The sequence below is a fragment of the Gobio gobio genome (genome assembly GCF_949357685.1).
Source record: "Gobio gobio genome assembly, chromosome: 5".
Taxonomy (NCBI): Eukaryota; Metazoa; Chordata; class Actinopteri; order Cypriniformes; family Gobionidae; genus Gobio; species Gobio gobio.
The window spans coordinates 1,604,802-1,619,801 of NC_137101.1; the positions used below are offsets into that span (position 1 = coordinate 1,604,802).

At 34.9% G+C, this 15,000-nt stretch overlaps 1 protein-coding gene across 17 annotated transcripts in view; it reads right to left on the bottom strand.

The window, feature by feature from the left end:
* agbl5 (AGBL carboxypeptidase 5) overlaps positions 1-15,000 on the bottom strand; it is a 45,178-nt gene that overhangs the window by 19,136 nt on the left and 11,042 nt on the right. For 16 of the 17 annotated variants that reach the window (XR_013816547.1, XR_013816548.1, XR_013816549.1 and 13 more), the window contains 4 exons: positions 10,811-11,306; positions 9,601-9,770; positions 9,199-9,522; positions 2,216-2,400 (listed from right to left, as the gene is read on the bottom strand). Coding sequence is in view for 12 of the 17 variants with exons in the window: in XM_079817554.1 (XP_079673680.1) it covers positions 2,216-2,400; positions 9,199-9,522; positions 9,601-9,770; positions 10,811-11,306 (1,175 nt within the window). In the remaining 5 variants the exon portion in view is untranslated. The remainder of the gene's footprint in view (positions 1-2,215; positions 2,401-9,198; positions 9,523-9,600; positions 9,771-10,810; positions 11,307-15,000) is intronic. The other variant, XM_079817558.1, reaches the window with a different exon arrangement.

Below are 15,000 nucleotides of genomic sequence, written 5' to 3' on the forward strand. Positions count from 1 at the left end.
TTATTTCTGCACTGGTTTGGTTTCAATCGGGCGAAAACCCTAGGACTTAGTTCGCAAAAGGAAGTTTTTTTCGAAAAATTTAAAATACCCCAAAAGTTTGCGATGTAAGACACTTGAGCCTGAGACAACCGGTTTAGGAGTTATGAGCCATTGCGTACTTTCGGTCGCTGTAGCGCCCCCTTCAGGCCGATCGGGCCGAGCTTTGGTGCTGCTGTAGAAGGGATGGGTAACTACCAGCCCTCAAAGTCTCAAGTCTCTACGACTGGTTTGGTCCAGTGTTAATTTTGATAGCAAATTTTGATTTAGTTTTAGTCGTAGTCTTTTGACTAAATGCCATTTATAGTTTTAGTCATATTTTAGTCGCCTGAATTGTTTTTAGTTTTAGTCTAGTTTTAGTCTCCTAAAATCTAATGAGTTTAGTTCAATTGTAATACATTAAAGGGTTAGTTCACCCAAAAATGTAAATTGTGTCATTAATGACTGACCCTCATGTGGTTGGACACCCGTCAGACCTCCGTTCATCTTCAGACACAAATGAAGATATTTTAGTGTAAATCTGATGCTCTGAAAGGCCTCCATTGGCTCAACTTTACACTCTCAAGACCCTTAAACGACACTAAAGACTAAAGTTACAAAGTCCATCTCACTACAGCGGCTCTACAATAACTTTACGAAGAGACGAGAATAGTTTTTGTGCGCAAAAAAACCCTAAATAACGACTTATATAGTGATGACGATTTCAAAACACGGCCTCATGAAGCTTCGAAGCGTTATGAATCAGTGAGTCGATTCAGCGGTTCAGAGCGTTATGAATCAGTGAGTCGATTCAGCGGTTTGAATCGCCAAATTTCAGCAGTTTGGCGGTTTGACACGCGATCCGAATCATGAATCGACTCACTGATTCATAACGCTTCGAAGCTTCATGAGGCCGTGTTTTGAAATCGTCATCACTATATAAGTCGTTATTTAGGGTTTTTTTGCGCACAAAAACTATTCTCGTCTTCATAAAGTTATTGTAGAGCCGCTGTAGTGAGATGGACTTTGTAACTTTAGTCTTTAGTGTCTTTTAAGGGTCTTGAGAGTGTAAAGTTGAGCCAATGGAGGCCTTTCAGAGCATCAGATTTACACTAAAATATCTTCATTTGTGTCTGAAGATGAACGGAGGTCTGACGGGTGTCCAACCACATGAGGCTCAGTCATTAATGACAGAATTTTCATTTTTGGGTGAACTAACCCATTAAGCTTTTAAGCATCACCGACTGTCACTTGAACTGACATTTTGACATAATTTTGTTTTTGACATTAAAAATACACGAGAGCTCAATTCACTTTTTGTCTGTTTTTTAAAAACATCTATATAGTCTTTATCACTTTGTATTTCTATTTTAGTTAGTATATCAGGTTAAGCTAAAGCTTCAAATAAGTTTGTTTGTTTATTTATTTTTTATTTCAGTTAACATTTATTTAATTTCAAGTAATGAAGATTTTGTTTAATGGTTTTAGTGAACTATTAAAACCCAGATACTTTATTGAATATGTGTCAAATGCTGGTCTTTCCTCCTGACTATGAATGAAATTAAATACAGTTTATTGTGTGAGCAAAAACGAATATATAATGCGTGACTTTTAATTATAAACAAGCTGGAAATACACCAGGACTCTTATTTTGAAATGTCTGCGCCTCTATTGCAGTTGCAGGAGCTCATTCAAGTTCAGGAGATAAAATATTCAGTTACAACCGTCTTAAACATATTACTATATAAACATGGTAAAGTAAACATTGTCATTATTCATCAGCATTAGTTCATAAACACTGGTCTGGCATAAATGTGTGTTATTGATTGAGCCGCTCTGGAGCTGGATTGGGGGTGTGTGAGCCGTGTTTTCCAGCGGTTAGATCAGTTCTGACCCGATCTCTTCCCTAATCGACCCTCCCTAACATCTTAGTCTCGTTTTTATTTGTTGGCGAAAATGACAGTTGATTTGTGTCATAGTTTTTGTCATCCAACACTAGTTTTTATTTAGATATCGTCTCGTTTTCGTCAGTGAAAAAAGGTCGTTGACGAAAATTAATGACGAAAATTATTCGTCAACGAAATTAACACTTGGTCTGGGGAGAATGCTGATCTCTAACATTTACAATAAGGTTTCAGCGCTACACACTTGAACCGCTAACAAACAAAACACACACATCCATACAGGACTGTGCTCTGACCTCTGACGGGCCCCAGGCTCCTGTGAGGGGCCCGATGTGCCCCGGGGCCGTGAGCGCAGGCTTGGCTCCCGAAGGTGAAGCTGGGAGAGCTCTTGAGCTGAGGGGACGTCTGCCGGCCCCCCTGAACATCTGTGGTGCTGCGCGTCCGGGTCAGCGAGTTCTCCGAGGCAGAGGTGCTCAGGCTTCTGGCAAAACACACAGCGTTAGGGCTTCATCAGCAGTGTTGGGGAAAGTTACTTTGAAAAGTAATGCGTTACAATATTGCGTTACTCCCTTAAAAACTAACTAATTGAGTTACTTAGTTACTTTTTAAGAAAAGTAATGCGTTACAATATTGCGTTACTCCCTTAAAAACTAACTAATTGAGTTACTTAGTTACTTTTTAAGAAAAGTAATGCGTTACAATATTGCGTTATTCCCTTAAAAACTAACTAATTGAGTTACTTAGTTACTTTTTAAGAAAAGTAATGCGTTACAATATTGCATTACTCCCTTAAAAACTAACTAATTGAGTTACTTAGTTACTTTTTAAGAAAAGTAATGCGTTACAATATTGCGTTACTCCCTTAAAAATGAACTAATTGAGTTACTTAGTTACTTTTTAAGAAAAGTAATGCGTTACAATATTGCGTTACTCCCTTAAAAACTAACTAATTGAGTTACTTAGTTACTTTTTAAGAAAAGTAATGCGTTACAATATTGCATTACTCCCTTAAAAACTAACTAATTGAGTTACTTAGTTACTTTTTAAGAAAAGTAATGCGTTACAATATTGCGTTATTCCCTTAAAAACTAACTAATTGAGTTACTTAGTTACTTTTTAAGAAAAGTAATGCGTTACAATATTACGTTACTCCCTTAAAAACGAACTAATTGAGTTACTTAGTTACTTTTTAAGAAAAGTAATGCGTTACAATATTGCGTTACTCCCTTAAAAACTAACTAATTGAGTTACTTAGTTACTTTTTAAGAAAAGTAATGCGTTACAATATTGCGTTACTCCCTTAAAAACTAACTAATTGAGTTACTTAGTTACTTTTTAAGAAAAGTAATGCGTTACAATATTGCATTACTCCCTTAAAAACTAACTAATTGAGTTACTTAGTTACTTTTTAAGAAAAGTAATGCGTTACAATATTGCGTTATTCCCTTAAAAACTAACTAATTGAGTTACTTAGTTACTTTTTAAGAAAAGTAATGCGTTACAATATTACGTTACTCCCTTAAAAACGAACTAATTGAGTTACTTAGTTACTTTTTAAGAAAAGTAATGCGTTACAATATTGCGTTACTCCCTTAAAAACTAACTAATTGAGTTACTTAGTTACTTTTTAAGAAAAGTAATGCGTTACAATATTGCGTTACTCCCTTAAAAACGAACTAATTGAGTTACTTAGTTACTTTTTAAGAAAAGTAATGCGTTACAATATTGGGTTACTCCCTTAAAAACGAACTAATTGAGTTACTTAGTTACTTTTTAAGAAAAGTAATGCGTTACAATATTGTGTTACTCCCTTAAAAACTAACTAATTGAGTTACTTAGTAACTTTTTAAGAAAAGTAATGCGTTACAATATTGCGTTACTCCCTTAAAAACTAACTAATTGAGTTACTTAGTTACTTTTTAAGAAAAGTAATGCGTTACAATATTGCGTTACTCCCTTAAAAACTAACTAATTGAGTTACTTAGTTACTTTTTAAGAAAAGTAATGCGTTACAATATTGCGTTACTCCCTTAAAAACTAACTAATTGAGTTACTTAGTAACTTTTTAAGAAAAGTAATGCGTTACAATATTGCGTTACTCCCTTAAAAACGAACTAATTGAGTTACTTAGTTACTTTTTAAGAAAAGTAATGCGTTACAATATTGCGTTACTCCCTTAAAAACTAACTAATTGAGTTACTTAGTTACTTTTTAAGAAAAGTAATGCGTTACAATATTGCGTTACTCCCTTAAAAACTAACTAATTGAGTTACTTAGTTACTTTTTAAGAAAAGTAATGCGTTACAATATTGCGTTATTCCCTTAAAAACTAACTAATTGAGTTACTTAGTTACTTTTTAAGAAAAGTAATGCGTTACAATATTACGTTACTCCCTTAAAAACTAACTAATTGAGTTACTTAGTTACTTTTTAAGAAAAGTAATGCGTTACAATATTGCATTACTCCCTTAAAAACTAACTAATTGAGTTACTTAGTTACTTTTTAAGAAAAGTAATGCGTTACAATATTGCGTTACTCCCTTAAAAATGAACTAATTGAGTTACTTAGTTACTTTTTAAGAAAAGTAATGCGTTACAATATTGCGTTACTCCCTTAAAAACTAACTAATTGAGTTACTTAGTTACTTTTTAAGAAAAGTAATGCGTTACAATATTGCATTACTCCCTTAAAAACTAACTAATTGAGTTACTTAGTTACTTTTTAAGAAAAGTAATGCGTTACAATATTGCGTTATTCCCTTAAAAACTAACTAATTGAGTTACTTAGTTACTTTTTAAGAAAAGTAATGCGTTACAATATTACGTTACTCCCTTAAAAACGAACTAATTGAGTTACTTAGTTACTTTTTAAGAAAAGTAATGCGTTACAATATTGCGTTACTCCCTTAAAAACTAACTAATTGAGTTACTTAGTTACTTTTTAAGAAAAGTAATGCGTTACAATATTGCGTTACTCCCTTAAAAACTAACTAATTGAGTTACTTAGTTACTTTTTAAGAAAAGTAATGCGTTACAATATTGCATTACTCCCTTAAAAACTAACTAATTGAGTTACTTAGTTACTTTTTAAGAAAAGTAATGCGTTACAATATTGCGTTATTCCCTTAAAAACTAACTAATTGAGTTACTTAGTTACTTTTTAAGAAAAGTAATGCGTTACAATATTACGTTACTCCCTTAAAAACGAACTAATTGAGTTACTTAGTTACTTTTTAAGAAAAGTAATGCGTTACAATATTGCGTTACTCCCTTAAAAACTAACTAATTGAGTTACTTAGTTACTTTTTAAGAAAAGTAATGCGTTACAATATTGCGTTACTCCCTTAAAAACGAACTAATTGAGTTACTTAGTTACTTTTTAAGAAAAGTAATGCGTTACAATATTGGGTTACTCCCTTAAAAACGAACTAATTGAGTTACTTAGTTACTTTTTAAGAAAAGTAATGCGTTACAATATTGTGTTACTCCCTTAAAAACTAACTAATTGAGTTACTTAGTAACTTTTTAAGAAAAGTAATGCGTTACAATATTGCGTTACTCCCTTAAAAACTAACTAATTGAGTTACTTAGTTACTTTTTAAGAAAAGTAATGCGTTACAATATTGCGTTACTCCCTTAAAAACTAACTAATTGAGTTACTTAGTTACTTTTTAAGAAAAGTAATGCGTTACAATATTGCGTTACTCCCTTAAAAACTAACTAATTGAGTTACTTAGTAACTTTTTAAGAAAAGTAATGCGTTACAATATTGCGTTACTCCCTTAAAAACGAACTAATTGAGTTACTTAGTTACTTTTTAAGAAAAGTAATGCGTTACAATATTGCGTTACTCCCTTAAAAACTAACTAATTGAGTTACTTAGTTACTTTTTAAGAAAAGTAATGCGTTACAATATTGCGTTATTCCCTTAAAAACTAACTAATTGAGTTACTTAGTTACTTTTTAAGAAAAGTAATGCGTTACAATATTACGTTACTCCCTTAAAAACTAACTAATTGAGTTACTTAGTTACTTTTTAAGAAAAGTAATGCGTTACAATATTGCATTACTCCCTTAAAAACTAACTAATTGAGTTACTTAGTTACTTTTTAAGAAAAGTAATGCGTTACAATATTGCGTTACTCCCTTAAAAATGAACTAATTGAGTTACTTAGTTACTTTTTAAGAAAAGTAATGCGTTACAATATTGCGTTACTCCCTTAAAAACTAACTAATTGAGTTACTTAGTTACTTTTTAAGAAAAGTAATGCGTTACAATATTGCATTACTCCCTTAAAAACTAACTAATTGAGTTACTTAGTTACTTTTTAAGAAAAGTAATGCGTTACAATATTGCGTTACTCCCTTAAAAACTAACTAATTGAGTTACTTAGTTACTTTTTAAGAAAAGTAATGCGTTACAATATTGCGTTACTCCCTTAAAAACTAACTAATTGAGTTACTTAGTTACTTTTTAAGAAAAGTAATGCGTTACAATATTGCGTTACTCCCTTAAAAACGAACTAATTGAGTTACTTAGTTACTTTTTAAGAAAAGTAATGCGTTACAATATTGGGTTACTCCCTTAAAAACGAACTAATTGAGTTACTTAGTTACTTTTTAAGAAAAGTAATGCGTTACAATATTGTGTTACTCCCTTAAAAACTAACTAATTGAGTTACTTAGTAACTTTTTAAGAAAAGTAATGCGTTACAATATTGCGTTACTCCCTTAAAAACTAACTAATTGAGTTACTTAGTTACTTTTTAAGAAAAGTAATGCGTTACAATATTGCGTTACTCCCTTAAAAACTAACTAATTGAGTTACTTAGTTACTTTTTAAGAAAAGTAATGCGTTACAATATTGCGTTACTCCCTTAAAAACTAACTAATTGAGTTACTTAGTAACTTTTTAAGAAAAGTAATGCGTTACAATATTGCGTTACTCCCTTAAAAACGAACTAATTGAGTTACTTAGTTACTTTTTAAGAAAAGTAATGCGTTACGTTACTTTTGCGTTACTTTTTCTCTGGGCTGGGCTTGTTTTTGTATTTTTTATAACAAAAAAGTTATATTTTTGTGCAACGGTAAAGACCTCTTCATACCAAAATTGAAATAATAGTTAAAAATGCAGATTCCCGCATGAACAGTAGAGGGCGCAGCTCTGGATAATGGGAGAATAGGACGCAGGAGAAAAAAGTTTTACCAATAAAAACAAAAAATCTAGTAATTTTCACCATAAAAGGTCAGCAGCAAGACATTGGTCAATTAAATATAAAGGTAGATTATGCATTAAAAAATAGTTGTTTTATTTAACATTTAATTATTGGAGGTTTGCATAGTACTCTGATTTGACTGATTTTATTCATTTTGAGGAGAACAGAATCTTTATTGTGCAAGTGAGATAAATAAATGCTCACATTTAGTCTAGAACTACAATAACCATCATGTTCACACACACACACACACACACACACACACACACACACACACACACACACACACACACACACACACACACACCTCTGCACTAACTCTCAACATGAGGACAGGAGAGCTTTAATGTGGAAAAGTAACTTGCATTACTTTTTTGAAAAAGTAACTCAGATATTTTGTTGTAAATTTGAAAAGTAATGCGTTACTTTACTAGTTACTTGGAAAAAGTAATATTATTATTAGTGCTGGGCATCGATTAAAAAAAATTAACTAATTAAATCGCAAGTTTTTAATATTTTAAGTTTTTAATATTTTGATATTGTAATAATTTCAGTTACTCTCCAAATTAATGTATAAACAATTTAAAGACAGCATATTTTAAATATGTGTTGTATTGTCATGTTTTTATGAATGAAGGCCAGTATCACTAATACTAAAGTCTCTATGAAACATTAATGACGTTACATTATAGTATAACTGAAAGCTCCCAATTTCAACATTTATTAGGCTTTAAAAAAACAACTTTTAATTTAAGTGAACTTAAAACAATCTTTACATAAACCCAAAATAATAAATGTTATATTTACCCATGGCCTTCCCTGTTATACATATACAGAAATGTAATAGTTATCTTTCTTAACTGCATAAATAATAAATTAAATATAGATTAATCATCATTAAAGCTACAATTGTCTCTGTTCCCTTTGTTCTTTGATGATTAATGACATCATCATCAGTGCTACTGTCACTTTAAGAACAGCCGCGCATCTCATTATCTCACAACTCTTTAAGTTCATTTAAGACGTTATTTAACTAATTTAAGACTCTAATATGAGAATACTCAAAATCCTCTGTGTTATTGTTTGTTCAAGAGCAAAAGAGAACTCGATGTGAGCAGGAAACTGACGCGAGTCTATCTATGCATCGAGTGTGTGTGTGTGTGTGTGTGTCCCTTGATTAGCTGACATGAGACGCATCCACACACACACACACACACACACACACACACACACACACACAGGACATTGGCATACAGCGCGTTCTCTTGTGTCTTGTCGCGTTTGGAAGCATTTACATGAATAAGAGCGTGATGATCATGTAACGCTAAGCAAAAATGGATATAAAAACGGACGCTGCGTTATTTGTGTTAAATATTTTTAATGCTTTAAGCTGAAAAAATTAATCGCCCGCATTAACGCGTTAATTTGCCCAGCCCTATTTTTAAGAAAAGTAATGCGTTACAATATTGCGTTATTCCCTTAAAAAGTAACTAATTGAGTTACTTAGTTACTTTTTAAGAAAAGTAATGCATTACAATATTGCGTTACTCCCTTAAAAACTAACTAATTGAGTTACTTAGTTACATTTTAAGAAAAGTAATGCGTTACAATATTGCGTTACTCCCTTAAAAACTAACTAATTGAGTTACTTAGTTACATTTTAAGAAAAGTAATGCGTTACAATATTGCGTTACTCCCTTAAAAACTAACTAATTGAGTTACTTAGTTACTTTTTCAGAAAAGTAATGCGTCAGAATCTTTATTGTGCAAGTGAGATAAATGCTCACGTTTAGTCTAGAACTACAATAACCCTCATGTTCACACACACACCTCTGCACTTCTTTTTCTCAGCATGGGGGCAGGAGAGCTTTAATGTGAAAAAGTAACTTGCATTACTTTTTTGAAAAAGTAACTCAGAGATATTTTGTTGTAAATTTGAAAAGTAATGCGTTACTTTACTAGTTACTTGGAAAAAGTAATATTATTACGTAACTCAAGTTACTTGTAATGCGTTCACCCCAACACTGGTCATTATGGTCCAGTTCAGTGAACCCGGGTCTTACGTGGGTTTGGGCGGGCTGCTGGTTTTGGCGTTCCTGCGGGGGTCGTTCGCGAGGCCTTTGCTGTTCCGCACGTGTTTGAGGATGGACGCCCGCAGGTTGAGCAGACTGCTGTGTTCGGACAGAACCAGCCGCGGCCACGGGTTACACTCCGCCATGTCCAGCGCTGCCACGGCAACCGCTCGCCCCACCTGTTCGTACACCTCGGGCGTGTATTTGGGCGGGAAGGCGGGCGGCGGAGGGGGCGTGGCTCGCCCGTTATCGTGACAGGCGGGTGGGATGGTGTTCACCGACCGCCCTGTGTTGTAGTTGCACTCCAGTGTGTAACTAAACACAGGAAACACACACTCGTTCAAACGCACGTCACAGCGGTTCAACATTTGACTGGGTCTGATGGGTCAGTACCTGTGGATCAGGCCGATGGTTTTGTGAATGGCCACACGTCCACTGCCCTCTTTCGATTGGCCGTCCCGTTTGTCGCGAGCGTACATGTTCTTTTCGGAGAAATTACAGCCCAGGAAATCAAAATGGGCGCAGTTTAGTGAGATCAGCTTCGGGTACAACATGTTCTCCACCTGGAAAACAGAAACAAATTGAAATATTGAAAATGACTAAATAAAAATAAAAAATTCATAACTGTTCAAATTTTAAATATTGAAAATAACTGATTACATTTTAAAAAAATTTAATAGCTGATAAAAAAAACTGATTACATGAAAAAAAAAAAAAAACGTATTAAATTCAAAACATAAATAACTAAATTGAAAATTTTAAAATAACTGATTACATTTTTTATTTTAAAATAGCTGATTACATTTTTAAATAGCTGATTACGTTTTAAAATAACTGATTCAATTTTAAAATAGCTGATTACATTTTTAAGTTTAAAATAACTGATTCAATTTTAAAATAGCTGATTAAATTTTAAAATGACTGATTACATTTTTAATTTTAAAATCTGATTACATTTTTAATTTTAAAATAGCTGATTACATTTTTTATTTGAAAATAACTGATTAAATTTTTAATTTTAAAATAACTGATTACATTTTTAATTTTAAAATAACTGATTAAATTTTAAAATAGCTGATTACATTTTTGATTTGAAAATAACTGATTAAATTTTTAATTTTAAAATAACTGATTACATTTTAAAATAGCTGATTAAAATTTAAAATAGCTGATTACATTTTAATTTTAAAATAACTGATAAAATTTTTAATTTTAAAATAACTGATTACATTTTAAAATAACTGATTAAATTTTAAAATAGATGATTACATTTTTAATTTTAAAATAGCTGATTACATTTTTAATTTTAAAATAACTGATTACATTTTTAATTTTAAAATAGCTGATTACATTTTTAATTTTAAAATAACTGATTACATTTTTAATTTTAAAATAACTGATTACATTTTTAATTTTGAAATAACTAATTACATTTTTCAATAACTGATTACATTTGAATGTTGTATTTTAATGGCTAGAAAAAAGGGTAAAAAAACAGTGATGAAATGACTGAAGAAAACACATGAAAGTGAGATGACACTGTGTTGTCTTCGTGTCACACACACACACACACACACACACACACACACACACACACACACACCTGCTGACTCTCGTCCGTCAGGTTGTTGCCGTACATAAAGCATCCTCTCTTGGAGGCGTGGCCGTGCAGGTCTATATAATACGCCACTCCGCTTTCCTGGGGCGGGATCTGCTCAGAGGGGGCGGGGCTTGCCACCAGCGGCGCATCACCTCTGCTCGGCGTCGATTCGTTCTCATCGCAGGGCCCCGCCTCCCTCTCGACTCCGCCCTTCTCCCAGCTCTCCTCCAGCTGCATGGGGATCTCGCAGAGGGCCGGCCCGTCCCCGCGCTCCGCCTCGTTGCGGTGGTTGAGACAGCGCTCCAGCTCAGTGGGCGTGGTCACAGGAGGGGCGGTGTTTGATTGGTTGGAGGTTTTCAGGGCGGAGGGAGCGCTGGCGCCGAGGCGGTTGTGCACGTGGTGGTAGAGCAGGAGAGATTTGGCGCCGTAGATGGAGGGGTGCAGATCCGGACTGGGGTTCCCGTACTGCCGGTTCAGATTCACACCGCGAGAGTCCGTCCTGCACACACACACACACACACACATTTAGAACAGCGGAGTAAAGGCGGCTCTAAAGCTGCTTCCTGCATTCTGCCTCATTCACACTGTTAAACACAACATTTCTAAACACTCCTGCAGGATTCAAACAAGTTTCGGGAGGTTTTTTTTCGAGCATTGGTCCTGTGTGACATCATAAAGGGCGGAACTCCTTATATGGGCACTTCTCCCGGATGAACGCACACACACACACACACACACACACACACACACACACACACACACACACACACACATCAACAAGCTTACTTTGGTTTAGGGGAGCCGTCTGTGGCGGCGTGTGTGTATGTGTGTGTGTGTGTGTGTGTGTGTGTGAGAGAGAGAGTGTGAGAGTGTGTGTGTGTGTGTGTGTGTGTGTGTGAGTGAGAGTGTGTATGTGTGTGTGTGAGAGAGGTTTAAACACACCTTTATTTTAAAACCAATTATAAACAAACATATTCATGCACCACAATATGATGATAAAATGATCATCCACCACAAAAAACGAAACCAAAAAAATAAATAAATAAATAAATAAATAAATAAACAAAACCTAAAAATTCAACACCAATTCATTTTCATAGACAGTACATAAAACATGATTTATCCCCCACATTTCCATAAAAAGGGGTAGACGCCCAACCAACTTGTAATATGCGTATTCCACTCTTAGACGAGAACCCACTAGGCCCAAAAACATAAAAATTGGATTTACTGCACCTTGCCCTAATATCTTGTTTTTCCTGGTTTTCCAGATTGCTAATTTTGCATTACCAAATAAGAAATTAAGCAAAACCAAAACATTCTTTTGCTCAACAGTATACTTTGGACCAAAGATAAACAACTGAAAAGAAAACTTTTCTCCCAAAGATGTAACCCACTCTGTTAACAAGGAAAAAAGATCCATCAACCTTGTACACTGCATAAACAAATGACAAACAGATTCAATCTCTGCACAAAAAGGACAACCCACACTAACATTAGGATCAAGATGCACCACATGTCTGTTTGTAGCTATAGATCCATGTACAATCCTCCACTGGAGGTCACCCGTCCGCTTGTCAATCGGACGTTTGTACAGGATACGCCAACTACCTTTAGGGGAAGAATCAGTCCCAAAAATATCTGTCCATTTCGTTGAGAGGACCCCAGTCAAAGAGCGTAAATTAGACACCTTAACACAGGTGACATACAGGGCTTTCTTTCCCACTGTCTCAAATTCATCCATTTGTGGGGTTTTAAAAGACAGTAGACATTTCTTCTCTTCCTGCCAGTCCCCCACAGCAGCTTTTACAGTCAGACAGGGAAAACCATACTCGAATCCACTTCTCCATCCATCTATTATAGCTGGGTTATCCAAGAAAGAACGATAGATAAAGTCCAGTTCTCCAACCACCTCTGTGGTGAGTTTTTGTAATATTCGTGTTGACTTAATCCCAGCTTGCCTGCCCAATGATTCCAAACTGGTGTGTAGTATATGACCCAGCTTTGTGCACCCAGCAGACAGTAAACGTGTACGCAAAAAAGCTGAGGATAAGAGTCTCGAAGGCAGAAAAGGGTTAAGAAACAAAGGTTCCTCCAACAGCCACATCCCAGCAGGTACTGCAGGTGATCTTGAAAAAGCAAAAACCTTCCAGGCTTCCAGGACAGATTTGTAGAAAGCAGTAAGATCTGTAAGCTCAGTCTCTTCTAGCTTCATCAGAAACAAATGCTTATCAAGTCCCATTCCACCAGCTCTTCTCAAAAGTACCACTGCAGTGTCAAACCAAACACTCTCGTTGTTATATAACAGTCTCTGGGCAGCTTGTAAACGGAAAGTCATTAATCTGGACCTGATATCCACCAAACTGTGGCCTCCTTCTTGTATCGGGAGAAACAGTACAGAAGAACGCACCCAATGTTGTCCGGACCAGAAAAAGGTCACCAACTTTCTTTGTACTTCTTGCACCAGTCCAGCAGGTGGTTGTAGCACATTAAATCTGTGCCACAAGGTGGAAGCAACCAGATTATTTACAATCAAGACTCTCCCCCTATAGGATAGTTTGGGTAGCAACCAAGTCCAGCGAGACAATCGGGTGCAAACTTTCTCCATTACACCCTCCCAATTTAACTTCTGAAACTCATTTGAACCAAAATGAACTCCCAAGATTTTTAACCCTTCTTTGCCCCACTTAAGCTTCCCTGGCAGTAATGGTACACAACATAAAGTATCTTGACCTGCCCAAAAAGCGTCACTTTTATCCCAATTAACTTTTGCTGATGAAGCCTTCTCATATAACTGGAGGGCTTCGGACAGAGCATTAATATCCTTCCCATTGCCAACCAACACAGTCACATCATCGGCATAAGCAGTAAGAGATACATTTACATTTAAAGTCATATTTGGTATTGAAAACCCACATATAGTCTTTCTTAAAATGGAAAGTAAGGGTTCGATGGCAATACTATACAGCAACCCAGACAATGGACAACCTTGCCGTATTCCCCTTTGGACAGAAATTGGTTTACTCAAATCTCCCCCAACTTTTACCATACATGAAGTACCGGCATAAAGAAGTTTTATCCAATTTAAAAAACCTTCTCCAAAATCAAAAACTTTAAGTAAATTAAATAAGTAACTGTGATCTACCCGATCAAAAGCTTTTTCCTGATCAAGGGCAATTAATCCAACTCCTAAATTAAAAACTTTACAAATGTCTAGTATGTCTCGTACTAAAAACAAATTATCCATTATTGACCTATTTGGTATGCAATATGTCTGATCTTTATGCACTATTGTATGTACATATTTCTTTAACCTGTTAGCAAGACATTTTGACAAGATCTTATATTCTGTGGTCAATAAAGAAACAGGCCTCCAGTTCTTTAACAAAGACAAATCACCTTTTTTAGGAAGCAAAGAAAGAACAGCACGACGACATGTAACAGGCAAAAATCCATCTTTGTAACATTCACAAAATACCTCATAGAGATCAAGACCAATAAGGTTCCAAAAGTGTTTATAAAACTCTGATGTCAACCCATCAACACCAGGGGAACGCCCCGAGCTGAGCTGTGTTGCAGCAGATGTAAGCTCCTCGAAAGATAAAAAAGAGTCCAAAGCAGTCTTTGAATCAGAGTCCAGTTTAGGAAGACCTTGAAATAACTGTTCAGCACAGTCCAAGTCACAATGTTCTGCGGTATATAAACGGGAATAAAAATCTACTGCATGACGACGCATTTCTGAAATGTTTGTGGTAACCCTTCCATCAGGCAGACGGAGGCAAGCCATTTGTTTGTGCTGTGCTACTGAACGTTCCAAGTTAAAAAAATATGCACTTGGGGCATCCATCTCATTTACTGAGACAAAACGAGACCTCACCAAGGCTCCTTTCACCCTTTCATTTAAAAAGGACCCCAATTCAATCTTTTTTTGTTGTAAACAATGAGACAAACCAGGATCATGTCTCTCCAACAAATCTTTTTCAATTGAATCAATAGATCTTTCAAGAATTTGAATAGCTTTTTTTGTCATATTTGTGGAATTGACAGTATATTGTTGACAAAACATTTGTATTTGTGTTTTCCCAATTTCCCACCATTGTCTTAAATTTTCAAAAGTATGTTTAGTTTTTTTCCAACATTCCCAGAAAACCACAAAATGTTTACAGAAATTGACATCTTGTAATAACTTTCCA